This window comes from Salvia miltiorrhiza, chromosome 1 (genome assembly GCF_028751815.1).
Source record: "Salvia miltiorrhiza cultivar Shanhuang (shh) chromosome 1, IMPLAD_Smil_shh, whole genome shotgun sequence".
NCBI lineage: Eukaryota > Viridiplantae > Streptophyta > Magnoliopsida > Lamiales > Lamiaceae > Salvia > Salvia miltiorrhiza.
The window spans coordinates 12653928-12668932 of NC_080387.1; the positions used below are offsets into that span (position 1 = coordinate 12653928).

The 15005-nt window shown below is 42.6% G+C and overlaps 2 protein-coding genes across 2 annotated transcripts in view; one reads left to right on the forward strand and one right to left on the reverse strand.

Annotated features, from left to right (window-relative positions):
• LOC131006624 (pathogenesis-related genes transcriptional activator PTI6-like) overlaps nucleotides 1–15005 on the forward strand; it is an 812544-nt gene that overhangs the window by 554696 nt on the left and 242843 nt on the right. The window lies entirely within an intron of this gene.
• LOC131021332 (uncharacterized) lies at nucleotides 13362–13745 on the reverse strand. The gene has a single exon (XM_057950519.1). It carries the CDS (start codon nucleotides 13743–13745, stop codon nucleotides 13362–13364), a length of 384 nt encoding a protein of 127 aa, XP_057806502.1.

Genomic DNA, 15005 nt, shown 5'->3' on the forward strand with positions numbered 1-15005 from the left:
GTTATATGTTATGATAATTGAAGAATGATGAGTCTTAGTGAGAAAATGCATGAGGATGATGGTGAAATTATAGATCTAAAAGGATATGTGTAAATGTTATTATTTCAACCATTTCGGGAAGTTTTCTTACGTTCTGGACTGTTGAGTCGACGAGGTTTCCCTCGTCTAAAACTCTTCAGCTCTGGTAAAATTTCAAATCATTTGGACCTTGTTTACTATCATTTTAAAACATAAAACTTTTACTGCGCATTTCCGCGTGAAATTTAGAAGGGCAGTCCCTAGAGTCACACTTTTCAGTAACTTCCAAACACATTCAGCCTCCCAAATGTTTATGGCAGAAAGATACATGTATTATACCGATGCACGTCAAATTTTAAACCATTTGGACAACGTTTACTAATTTTTAAAAATCCTAACTTCCAGTCGTGCAAAACTGCCGAATCTGGTAGACTGTGGGAAAACACCCATATCTCTTAAACCACTTGAAGTTTTTCGCTCTACGTTTTTTTAAACAAAACTAGACTCAAAGAGGTTTTCATCGGTATAAGTCTTGAAACCAGGAGATTTCTGAGTTAAAACAGTTTATTCGTTAAAGTTGAGGCAGAACAGAATGGTAAACTGTAGGTGTCCGAAAAATTCTACCCTGATTTTGTTTTAAGGATTTTTAAAAGTTTTGGTGGAGATATACACCATGTTATGGCATGAAAATGCTGCTAGAAAATTTTATATATTTTCCAAAGCTTACATGAATATTTGAGAATTTATTTACAAGGGTAAAAGATTTCAAGTTCATAGAGTGACTTTTAAGTCACTTGAATATTGAGATAATTCATAAATATATTATATGGAATAATTGAGTAATTTGAAGTATGAATGACTAAGTGATTGATTTGAATGCTATTTACCTAGGATTGAGAGTCTTTTAATTGGATAAGATATCCAATTAAATTGGGAGGTCCGATTGGGTAAATAGTAGAGATGTTATAAGATGAGATTAAGCACATGATGACCGTATAAGTATTAGATATTAGTTAGATTAATTTCTAACTAGAGTTTATTTTGTCACATGGAAATCTAAACCACGTGCACCACCAAAGGTTCGAGTGACGGCCGGCGTTAGTACAACTCTGAGCTTTACGTCATCGACCCTTGAGACAGGTGAGCTTTATTCTAACTCTATTATGGCAAGCTACCATGATCATAAAGAGTTCAAATGCAAAATCTTATGAAAATGAAGCATGGTAAAGTATTATTGTTGAAGTATTATGAAAATTGTCATCTTGCCATATTTATTATTGATGAGTATGAAGTATGGTATGCTGCCTCTATGAAAGACATGACTATGTTCATGATGCAAGATATCGGCCTTTAACTGAGCTATATGACAGTAAAGGTTTTGTGCGCAGAGGTGATCGTGAGCCGTCTATAGTCGGCCGATCACGGTGATTTGAAGGAGGTCTCCTTCTCTTCACCTAATATGTATATGATGTATGAGTTCTCATAGTTGGCACATACCCTGAATATATATTTTCTGCAGACTAATGATATTATTATGATGATGCAAATGAGTTTATGACAGAAAAATATGAACAAGTATTTTTAATCTCACTTAAATCCTGTTGATGCATTGAAAAGGGCAAGATTGACATATAGCTCTAAGAGCAACATTTCAATTATTTCCTGCATGAGTCCACTGAGTGCTTTTTGGTACTCAGTCCTGCATGTATTTCTAAATGTGCAGGTCTGGCTTGGCGCGAGGATGGGTGAAGGCTGTTGGAATTGTCAGTTGGCTGTGTCTTTCCTATGTCTCACACTTATCTTATTGCTTGACTTTATAAGTAATTGAACTCCCTGCTATATGTCTTCACACATATAGTAACGTATCTCGCTGCACAATTCTGATGAAACTCCTTATTTAATTTGCTATTGCTTGTAAAATCCCATAAGGGAAAATACTTTTCAAACCATTGCTAAGTCTCGAATCGCTTAATTATGTTTTACCCAAGCAAGTAATTATTTTTGGTCTTAAAATCTTTCTTGGAAATGAGTATATATTGCAAATGCTTCCGCTAATACAAGATGCAAATTCCATTTCTTTCACGATTATTTTTATTAGTCGTACGATACTTGGTATACGCTATCACTGGCTATATCGGGCTGCGACATAAGAATTGAGTTTTATTGGGTAAATAGACGTTGAGTGAGAAGTTATCGTTGAGACGAGATTGGATTTTAGTAATGAGTTCTAACTAAGGTTTGTTTTATCACGTGAACCTTCGATGACGATGATGATAATTTATGAAGGCCCGAGCGAGACGAAGATGTAAGTCGCCTGATTTCTTTCCCGGTTTTGCGAAGGATTTCAGGTGTGCAATATTTTGAGTATACACATATCATACGAGCTTTCTAAAATGATTTAATGATGTTATGAGCTTATCAAATGAATTGAGATAAATGATGTTTGAGAACTGTTTGACTTGTCAATTTTTGATGTTGAGCTTGTATGTTACCCTCTACTGATGAGATGAGACGAATTCGGATCCTGCTACAAGCGGGGTTGTGTACACAGAGGTGACTGTGAGCCGTCTTCGGGTCGGCCGGTCACGGTGCTTGAGAAGGAGGCCTACTTCTCAGTACCATTGATGATGATGAGTTGTAGATGTGGTGCATGCATGTTGAGATCTTTGACAGCTGTCATTCGTTTATTCTTTATGATGTTTATTAAAACTGCTTACACAGGTTCATTTACGCTAAACTTATTCCTGTGTATTGCTGAGATGTGGCAAGTTTCAAACATATAGCTCTAAGAGCACCTTTCTTGTTTTTCGACGTTTGCCCACTGAGTATTATGTACTCACGCCCTGCATGTATTTCTAAATGTACAGACTAAGCGAGGGGCGAGAGTGGACTGGTGCTGGTGGGGAATTGTTAGAGGATGTATTTACTTTATCGCATTTCCTTTTGACGATAAAGTCCTGATGATTGATATACTTTGATTTTCTATTGAAATTAAGCAATGTACTCACGGTTATATGTCTTCATACATATAATCGATTCACTGTTTGCTGCGATACTCTGCATATTATGTTTCCTTACGAAAAATGAGCGATACCCGTTTTGTTTTTGTTCATGAAATTCCTGATATTTACGAAGTTATGACGATGTTGACGTTTTTACCCTTGGGTTAATTTATGATAATTTTTCCTCAGCATGCTTTGATGCGAGCTTCCGCATGATGTTCAATCTATTCTTCTTATCTTTTATTCTTTTAAAAATAGTCGTATCGATACTCGTATCCCGCTATCACTAGCGTCGGGAATCGGGCTGCGGCATTGAGTCCATTGTAGTCACTTGGTCCGAAGGTCACACAATCCCCGGTCACAAGGCAGTGCTTCACTTCTCCTTAGACGATAGTCATACCCGTTATTCACCAAGTATGACCCTCACCAACCTTCTCTCCCGAGGTCCCCAACTCTGCACTTTGAGTGACACATACCTCCTAGACACAACCATTTCCGGCTTGTTAGCCGACCAGTCATAGACATGCTACGGCACAGAAGTTACCTTCCTCGTTTGATAACCATGGCTTGATGCCTCGTCACAGTTGATGGATAGTCTCTAGAGAAGCCCAAGACTGAGAAAGGACAGTGTATCCCATCAATCCTTTCTCCACCTTCCAGATCTACAACGCCTTTTGTTGACGCTGCTCAGCTACTCTGTCTTGGGTATACCGGTTGTCACGCCTTGGTATACCCTGGCCTTTGCTTGACACGGACAGCGTTTTACCGAACGGAGATCACCCGTTAGGCCCCTACTGCCCATGGTTTCGAACAGATCCTTCTGGAACCACGAGACTCAACCGAAAGAACAAATGCCTCACGAATGTTTACATGTTGACAACAATTATTTCCACCCCTAAAACCTCACCGAAGGAACTACTCACACATAGCAGAATTCATAAATGCAAAATGAATTAAACACATCATATAAAAAAGGGAAATACTTGAATAATAGAAATAGTACCTAAGGTCACGAGCCTTAATCTTGTTCGAATTGAAACCAAACAAAATACGATAAAGTACTGGAAATATAAATTGTTGTGAATGCCACAACTCGGCAGGATTAGAGTAGTAATCTAAGTAAAACAAGAGTTCAAAAAGGGCCAAGAGCTCTTCACGCCGCACATCTTCAACCTTTTATACTGCCAAATGGTGGAGGGCTAACCCTAGTTGCGCAGGCTTCATATCTTCATCGAGTTCTTCTTTCCTTCTTTAGCTCAATCCTTGATTGATCCGATTGGAGATATTTTCCAACTACATGCTGTAGTCAACCTTCCCCTTTTCCAGATTCTTCCAGTTCCTTATGCATTCTTCTGCATCCTCCCATCAAATCTTCGGGATCCACTTTCCTTACTTGGCCTCGACTGTCTGATTTTCTTATAGTGGTCAGATGGATTGCTTCTTTCGGTTTGACTTATACCAGATGGGTTGTTTCGGGTTCCCATTCCCCAAGTTAGACTTGAGAGGTACTGTGCCTAGGCTCCATGCTGGTAAACATAACATTGCAATCTGGGCTTGGTAATGCCCATTCCAACCACATTTCTTCCGTTTCCACTCTACTGGGCCTTTCTTCCCCAACAACTCTGTTTTCCCCTGGACAGACCTGAACTGACACAAACAAAAGAGAAAAATAGGGCCAAATGGCCCAAAAGTCGAAGACGTATCACACCTACACACTTAAACCATACTTGCCCTTAAGTATGTGGGTGGATTCACAGAAGACACAGACGAAAAGATGAAAGGAAATAAACAAAACTTCAAGACACGAAACTTGCACCAACATCAGGTTCAGATCATACTAACATGCATCATTCAGTTTAGTCTAAACCACAATCCAGAGAGTAATAAATATGCATAAAGTGCGATAGTAGCTTCTCTCTCACTTAAGTACATAGCTAAGTGTATACACTCTTACTTTGTTGTACCAGTTCTTCTATGAGTTTGATTGAAAGCTACAAGTAAAGCACACTAGCATGACTCTTCAGAGGGTCTTTCATTTGGTTGTAATGGGGTATACGGAGCAAAGGTGAGTTACATATAGTTCAGTGGCTAATTCAGTATCACCCATACCCAGCATATATATTCAGTAAAACCACAACCAACTTTTTATTCCCCCATTTTACTAGGGATCAATCTTTCTTCGATTGTAGGCAACTTTTATCATCAATTTATTTTGTGCCCAGATTTTCTTTCTTCTCTTCAATTCCTTGTTTACCATTTCGTGCACCACAACAATTCTTCCTTTTAGATATAATCTTATCAACAAAAAGGCTCAAGAAAGAATAAGTTCGGCTCAAATTGGCATAACAAGGGTTTTATCTCATTTATCAACAAAGAAAATTCTGGGGCCCTAATCAAAGAAATGTGCCCTAATCATGCAAGTCATTACTAGCAGTAGAAGTTCTCAAACAAAATCCAGATTCCCTAGTACAACAAAGTCTCACCAGAAATATGCACTTTTTCACAAATATGGCTCTGATCTCACTGGTGGGGTACTATCTGTAAGCTCACAACTACTATCATGCATATCATACTCAACCACCAAATCATACCATAACCAAAATCAGCATGCATACTCTCATCACCATCAAATAGTGCAAGTAAGACTCGACTCAAACAAAGACTCTAAAGACACTAAAACAAGAAAATCAAAAGATAAAATAAAACTGAATCTAAAAGTTCAGGGGGAAAAAATCTAGTCATTTTGGTCGGAGGGCTCACCCGCCGCCTCTGGCTTCTCCTTGATTGCTTTAAAACCAGCCTTGAATCCTTCTTCCATGGTATCCCTCAGAGTGGCCACTTCTCCACCCAGCATCAACAGCTCGTCCTTGATATCTTTTAGCTCGACAGTCAGCATGGCAATCTCGCTACTGACCAAGCGAGATGTCCCCTGTTCCTTTACTACTATCTATTCGGGTCTAACTGAGCTGCCCTCCGGGTAGACCAGGCGGTAGCCACCTTTCTCATCAGCCTCTACAATCCTCCAATGCACTAGGCGCCCGATATCAAGGAATCGGGTCTCCGCTACAGCTGCTTCATCAGGGGCCTCAACATTGAAATTCATGAGTTTTTTCGCCAGAATGGTCACCAATGGGCATAGGCAGAGGTACTTGTTGGTATGGGTTACCCCATACTAAAACTGCATCGCCGCCTGCCTCTGACACGCCTACGTCAGCCTCTTTCGTAAGCCCTCATCTGGAATATTTAAACCCCAACTCTCCACCTACATACTTTGCAATGCAAAGTGGGCTCGGATTCTCCTCTGGGCCTCCATCCTAAACTTTTCTTGGCCCGACTTCCTGCAGGGTTAGTACATCCAAACAAAACAAAATAAACTTAAAAGAAAAGAACCTCCGGTAAAGACCATACCGAAGAACAACACTGGGTTGCCTCCCAGCAAGCGCTCTTGTTTCCCGTCTCGAGCTCGACTCTTCCTCCATCCTTCACTCGTACATAGGGTCGAGAAGATGGCATTCCTCCTTCTCTTTCTCTACTTCAGCAAGTTAATGGTAGGGCTTCAAACAATGCCCATTCACTACGAATGTATCAGCTCCGTTGTGATCGTACACCTCTATGCTTCCATTTGATAAAATCCCTTTGATCACAAACAGTCCTGACCATTTTGAACGAAGCTTCCCGGCCATCATTTTGAAATGAGAATTGAAAAGTAGGACTTTTTGTCCTACCCAAAATTCCTTCTTTCTGATCTTGGCATCATGGATTCTCCTAGTTCGCTCCTTATAGAGCACAACATTGTCGTAAGCCTCCAATCAAAGTTCCTCCGACTCACTCAGCTGCAAGTTTCGCCTTTCTCCAGCTAGGCTCATACTGAGGTTAATTTGCTTGATTGCCCAGTACGCCTTATGTTCAATTTTCATAGGTGACGAGACTGAGTTTTGCATTTGTGCAGGCTCTTCGTTATTCTGAACTTGAGGAAGTTGGTATGTTATATCATGATGAAGAATCTTCGACATCCAATGTCACATCTCCCCCCGTATTGAAGAATCTTGCATTTCTTCATAATCTTCAATACTGCTCTTATTGGATATAGATGACGCTATAAGTACTGCATCAGTACCAATGAGTATAAGTACTGCATCAGTACCAATGAGATCATGAACAACTCCCACTAAATCCTTGTTTAGACCATCTAACAAGTTTTCTTTCTCAATGTTGACTTTGTGGCTCTCAAATCTTGTCAAGATCTAAGGCATAACGACTTGTTCTCTATAGACCAAGTATTTTCAAGAAACATCGCAATCCTAAAATTGAGAACTTATATTTTCCAATAAAATAGTAGTATTCTCGTGTTTCCTTCAGATATCCCACAAAGTAACACTTCTCATGTTTATTCCAACTAATCAGTGAACATTTTCTCTACATATGTAGTGCAACCCCAGGTTCACATATGCATTAGATTATGCTTTATATCATAACTTGTTGAATAATGATGTAATTTCCACGTGTGCATGGAGGTCTTATAAGCAATTAAGTTTTGCTCAGGGACTGATTTGCAAGAGGCATGAAGCGTTGGTTAAAACTAACTCTGGAAACGCATGCTGAAGGGTGAGTTCTTCTTCAGTGCGCATTTTTCTATATAAACAGAAATCATTAGTTTTGTATAGGATTGATGTCAGTTTGATTAGCAGGCATACATTAGAGAGAAGAGTTCATTGTGAAAGGAAAAATTTGGAGAGTTAATCTTGTGGTGTTCATCTTCGTGGTGTATGGTGTAAAAGCTGATCGGAGTGATTCAATCTAATAAAATTGTTACTCTGTCGTGGACGTAGGCATTCTTGCCGTACCACGTACATTTTGTGTCTCTAGCTTGATAGGGTTTTATTTTCTCGTTTGGTGTATCGTTGCTTGAGCCAAGATTGGCATCTGTTCTCAACAGATTGCCACAGTCTGTCAGAATCGAACTCACGACGACGATGAGTTCACTGAAATTCGACGCAGAGAAATACAATGGGAAAAATGACTTCGCCCTATGGAAAATCAAAATGCGGGTGATGCTAGTTCAATAAGGATTAGTTGGAGCGCTCGAGGGAGAAGGAGGTTTTCCAGAAGATATCAAGAAAGCTGAGAGGGTGACACACACCCGTCGTGCGGTGCGGGCAAAATACTTGTGTATGCCCAGTACAGACAATACACACTCCAACGTCCCACAACAAGAACTCAGTCTTAGTGGCAAGTGTAGGGTCGAATCCCGCAGGGAGTGAGGAACCACTTTGTTCTCCAACGACAAACTGAGGTGTCACAAGTCTCAATCTGTATACTCTGCACAAGAAATTAACAAGATCAATAATAACAAAGGGGTGAGGTTATTCGGTTAGGTCATAACTGTTGTCAACATTCGTTCGGTCATAGGCATACTGATAATCCGTCCATGGTCCATATAAACCCAAGGCGTGGCCCAAAGACATTGGGGCGTTTCAAGGGGTTATACTTCACATTTAGGATGGTTGATCCCATTGTGGTCACTTGGTCCGAAGGTCACACATTCCCCGGTCACAAGGCAATGCTTCACTCCTCCTTAGATAGTAGTCATACCCGTTACTCACCAAATATGACCCTCACCAACCTTCTCTCCCGCGAGGTCCCCAACTCCGCACTTTGAGTGACACATGCCTCCTGGACACAACCATTTTCGGCTTATCAGCCGCCAGTCATAGACATGCTACGGCACAGAGATTGCTTTCCTCCTTTGATAACCATGGCTTTATGCCTCGTCATAGTTGATGGATAGTCTCTAGAGAAGCCCAAGACTGGAGAAGGACAGTGTATCCCATCAATCCTTTCCCCACCATCCGGATCTACAACGCCTTTTGTTGACGCTGCTCAGCTACTCGGTCTTGGGTTTACCGGTTGTCATGCCTTGGTACACCCTGGCCTTTGCTTGACATGGACAGCGTTTTACCGAACGGAGATCACTCGTTAGGCTCCTACTGCCCATGGTGTCGAAGAGATCCTTCCGGAACCACGAGATTCAACCGAAAGAACAAATGCCTCACGAATGTTTACATGTTAACAACAATTATTTCTACCCCTGAAACCTCACCTAAGGAATTACTCACACATAGCAGAATTCATAAATGCGAAATGAATTAAACACAACATGAAACAAAAGGAAATACTTAATTAAGATAAAGTAATACCTAAGGCTACGAGCCTTGAATCTTGTTCGAATGAAAACACAATGGAAATAGGAAATAGAACTGGAATGTAAAATTGTTTTGGGTGCCACACAAAACTAGAATAAAACGGAGTTCAAAAGGGTGTCAAGAGCTTCTTCACGTTGCACATCTTCAACCTTTTATACTGCCAATCGGTGAAGGTCTAACCCTAGCTGCGCCAGCTTCATATCTTCATCGAGATCTTCTTTCCTTTTTTAGCTCAATCCTTGATTGATCCGATTGAAGATAGCTTCCAGCTGCATGCTGTAGTCAAACTTCCCCTTCTTCCAGATTCTTGCAGCTCCTTCTTCGTTCTTCTCCATCATTCCTCCAAATCTTCGAGATTTACTTTCCTTTTCTGGCTTTGGCTGTCTGCTTCGCATAGTAGTGGTCAGACGGATTGCTTTCTTCGGTTTGATTCATACCAGGTGGGTTGCTTCAGGTTCCCATGCCCCAAGTTAGACTGGAGAGGTACTGCGGCCGAAGCTCCATGCTGGTAAACATGACATAGCAATCTGGGCTCGGTAATGCCCATTCCAACCACATTCTTTCCGTTTCCCCTCCACTGGACCTTCCTTCCTCAACAACTTTGTTTTCCCCTGGACAGACCTGAACTGACACAAATAAAGAGAAAAATAGGGCCAAATGGCCCAAAAGTCGAAGACGCATCACACCTACACACTTAAACCATACTTGTCCTCATGTATGTAGGTGGATTCATAGAAGACACGGACAAAAAGTTGAAAGAAAAAGAATAAAACTACGAGATACGAAACTTGCACCAATTTCAGGATTAGATCATACTAACATGCATCATTCAGTTCAGTCAAACCACAAACCAGAGTAATGAACATGCGTAAAGTGTGATAGTATTCTCTCTTTCTCTCAAGTACCGGGCTAAGTGTATACACTCTTAATTTGATGTGCCAGTTCTTCTAAGAGTTTGATTGAAAACTACAAGTGGAACACACTAGTATGACTCATCAGAGGGTCTTTATTTGGTTGTAGTGGGGTATACGGAGCAAAGGTGGGATAAATATGGTTCAGTGGCTAATTCAGTATCACCCTTACTCAGCATACAAGTTCAGTAAAGCTACAACCAACCCTTTATTCCCCCATTTTTAATAGGGTTCATCCTTTCTCTGATTTTTGGCATCAATTTTCATTCATTTTTTTTTTGTGCCCAGATTCTCTTTCTTTTCTCCAGTTCCTTGTTTACCATTTCATGCACTCCAACAATTCTTCCTTTTAGATATAGCAATAGAAAGGCTCAAGAAAGAATGAATTCGGCTCAAATTGGCATAACAAGGGATTTTTTTTCTTTCACATTTATCAACAAAGAAGAATCTGGGGCCCTAATCAAAGAAATGTGCCCAAATCACACAAGTCATTTCTAGCAATATAAGTCCTCAAACAAAATCTAGATTCCCTAACACAGCAAAGTCTCACCAGAAACATGCAATTTTTCATAAATTTGGCCCTGATCTCACTAGTGCGGTACTATCTGTAAGCTCGCAACTACTATCATGTATATCATACTCAACCACCAAATCAAACCAAGACCGAAATCAGCATGCAAAATCTCATCACCATCAAACAGCGCAAGTAAGACCTGACTCTAACAAGACTCTAGAGACACTAAAACATGAAAATCAAAAGATAAAACGAAACCTAATCTAAAAGTTCAGGGTAAGAAAACTTAATTGTCTTGGTCGGAGGATCTCTCCTCCACATTCAACCGGTCCATGATTGCCTTGAAGCCAGCGTCCATCGCTTCCCTCAGGGTTGTTATCTTCGCGCCTAACATCACCAGCTCGTCCTTTACTTCCTTCATCTCAGCCAACAATATCACGCTCTCGCTGCTGACAAGGCGGGGTGCATCTTGCTCTTGTGGCCTCCTCGGTTCTGGCCTAGCTGCTGCTCCTTTTGGGTACACCAAACGGTACCTCCCGCCTTCGTCGGCCTCAACCACCCTCCATCGCACAAACCTGCCGAGGTCCAGAAAGCGACTGTCGGCCAGAGCTGCGTCATCCGGGCTTTCCCCGTCGAACTTGATAAGTTTCTCCGCTAGGATGGTTACCAGTGGGCAGAGGGAGAGAAACTTGTTAGTATGGGTTACCCCATACTGGAACTGAAGCGCCACGGTGAACCCGAAGTTCACCTTTTTCTTATCCATCATACACCACAACAGGAAGACTTCCTGTTGGGTGACCACGTTGGAACCCTCCAGCCGACCGTAAATGTTGTAGGCTAGCCACCTGTGGCAGATCTGCAGGGTGGGGTCCCGAATCTCGTTCGACTTGCTGATATTTTTGACATATTTGGTTCCGGTAGACAACAGTGACCAGTAATGGTCAATCTGACTCCTCCACTCTGGTGTGGCTATGGTTTCCGCTTGCCTATACTCCTCTTCGTAAACTTATATGGTTTCAATCACCCCCAGGTGGATATTCAGCTCATTGATCGAGAGCGGGAATATCCTACCTTGTAACTAGAACAGCAAAGTACCTGGGGTCTCGATCGTATAGTTTCCCTTGGGCTTAAACTCAACTTCTGGAATGCCTTCGGATTCCCCTCCAGCACCTTCTTCCAACCTATCCCATCAAAATAACCCTCCACTTTCTCCTTTATCCCCAATTCCTCCAAGGCTCCATTAACCAGAAAATACCAAAGGGTAATTTCTCTGTTCTGTTGAGTGGCATACCTTTGGCTATCTCTCGGTATGACCACTCCTGAAGCACTGGTGCGTATCAGCCCTTTTTGCTTTGCAAGCTTCGGCTTTGTGGTAGTGGCTGTACTGGAGGTGGGTTTCTTTGGCGCCAAAACATCCTCTGATCTGGAGCTGTCCACGGTCTCAGTTCTCTCCGGATCTTCCTCGGCTTGCTTGCCTTTTCCCTTTTCAGCGGGGGTTGCTCTCTTAGTCTTGCTCTGGACTTCCTTGCCCTTCGTCTTACTTCCGGCCGCCGCCGGTCTGGTCTTCGTGGGCAGAGGGGGTTTGGTGACATCCAACTTCCTTTTCGCTCCAATTTTCACGCCCTTGCTTTGAGGGGTGGAAGCCTCCACCTCGGTCTCGTGGGTGGCCTCCTCTCCTTCTTCTTCTTCTTCTTCGGACCCCGTCGCCGTCTTTCCTTCTTCAAGTGATGGCGCTGGTGGTGCAGGGAGAATTGGAGTGGGTTCCCGCTCTTTGGCAGTTTGAGCGGGGGTTGATTTCTTCAGAGCTTTCCACGGTTTTTTCACTGGTGGGGTAGGTGCGACCTGTTCTTCCTCCATGGGCTTTTCTGACACCTCGATCATCTCCTCCGAAGTTTCCTTCTCTACCCTATGTTCTTCCATCATAGGGACGTCTTCTGGCCCTCTCTCCTCCGTCTGACTGGCCACAACCGGCTCTTCAGTAACTTTGATAGATGTTTTCTTGGATGCGGTTCGTCTGGTGGTCCGTTTCGTCGAAGGTCGGGGCTTGGCAGCCTTCTTCTTCGTCGGAACTTGAGTGCTTCCGGAATCAGTTTCACCTTTAGTCTTTACCATTGCGGGTTTTTGGAATTGAGAAAGTGTTTGGAAAGTTAGGGTTTTGGGCAGGAACTTATGGAACTAGGTGGTTTTTTTAAAGTGGTAACAACGGTTACCAAAATTGAAGGTGTGGGGAGGTGGTGGAGATCGTGTGTAGCGGTTATGGAGATTTAGGGTTTTGGAAGAAGTGGGGGGAAGTGTTTAAGGGAAGTGGGGATGACGGTTATGGCAAGACTTTAAATTAAGGAAAGAATAATCTCCCCAAAATTCGAAATTCAAATTTCCTTTGGAAACCCAAACGTTCCCGTCCCATCATGTCAGTCTGCTGCATCCGCCTCTCTGACGTCACCCTTCCCCGGTTAGACCTCTCCTGCACGCAAAACTCCCAACCCTCCACCTACACACTTTGCAACGCAAAGTTGGTTTGAAATCTCCACTGGGCCTCCGTCTTTCTTACTTTTTCCGGCCCATCTCACCTGCAAGTTAGCGCATCCAAACAAAACAAAACAACTTAAAAGAAAAGAAAAATTCGGTAAAGGCCATACCGAAGAAACCACACTGGGTTGCCTCCCAGCAAGCGCTCTTGTTTCCCGTCTCGAGCTCGACTCTCCTTCCCTCTTTACTCGTACACAGGGTCGAGAAGGTGGCATTCCTCCTTCTCCTTTTCTACTTCAGCAAGTTCATGGTAGGGCTTCAGGCGATGTCCATTCACCACGAACGTATCGACTCCATTGTGATCGTACACTTCTATGTTTCCATTTGAAAAAATTTCTTTGATCACGAATGGTCCTGACCATTTTGAACGAAGTTTTTCAGCCATCATCTTGAAGCGTGAATTGAAAAGTAGAACTTTTTGTCCCACCAAGAATTCATTCTTTCTGATCTTGGCATCATGGATCCTCCTGGTCCGTTCTTTGTAGAGCACCGCATTGTCGTAAACCTTCAACCGAAGTTCTTCCAACTCACTCAGCTGCAGCTTCCTTGCTTCTCCAGCTAGGGTCATACTGAGGTTAATTTGCTTGATTGCCCAGTACGCCATATGTTCGATTTCCACAGGTAAATGACATCTTTTCCCATAAAGTAAGCGGAACGGGGACATTCCGATGGGTGTCTTGAAGGCAGTTCGGTATGCCCATAATGCGTCCCCCAAATGATTACTCTAGTCTTTGCGGTTATGGTGTACCACTTTTTCCAAGATGTTTTTTATCTCTCTGTTGGAAATCTCAGCCTGACCATTGGCCTGGGGGTGATATGCTGTAGTGACCTTATGTGTCACCCCCACCTTCTTAGTCAGTGCTCTGATAGTGGCATTACAGAAGTGAGACCTCTGATCACTGATTAGAATTTTGGGTATACCGTACCTCTCGAACACTTGCTCCTTCAGGAATCCTGCCACGGTGTGAGCATCATTACTTGCGGTTGCCTTGGCTTCAACCCACTTTGACACGTAATCAACTGCCACCAGAATATACTCGTAGGTCCTTGACTTTGGAAAAGGTCCCATAAAGTCAATTCCCCACACGTAAAAAATCTCAACTGGCATGATTGGAACTTGTGGCATTTCATCTCTTGCGGTAATACCTCCAGTCAACTGGCACTTCGGGCAGCTCTATACCCACTTTCTTGCATCCGCGAATATGGTGGGCCAGTAGAATCCACTCTCCAAAATTTTGTGGGCTGTGCGCTTTCTCCCAAAATGCCCGTTGTTTGCTGTTCCATGACACATGTCTCGAATTTGGGCATGTTCATCCTCAGGTATTCACCTCCGTATGACTTGGTCTGCTCCAGTCCTCCAAAGGTATGGATCCTCCCAGTAATAGAATCGTACTTGCACAAGTAACTTCCTTTGCTCGAACCTTGTCAATCCTGGGGGTAACTCTTTAGTGATCAGATAGTTAGCTATATCGGCATACCATGGCTCCTGTTTGGTCAGAGCATACAGTTCTTCCCCTTCCACTCGGGTGCTCACGGAGTATAACTTTTCGTTTGGAAAAGTATCGGTAATGGGCATACCGTCATCCTCTTCCAGTTGCAACTTGCTCAAATGATCCGCCACGAGATTGGCAGCTCCCTTTTTGTCTCTTATTTCGATGTTGAACTCTTGCAAAAGTAAAATCCACCTGATGAGTCGAGGTTTGGATTCCTTTTTGGCCATCAAATACTTCAACGCTGCATGGTTCGTGTAGACCACCGCCTTTGTTCCCAAAAGGTAGGAACGAAATTTCTCTATGGCAAACACCACCGCTAAGAGTTCTTTCTTGGT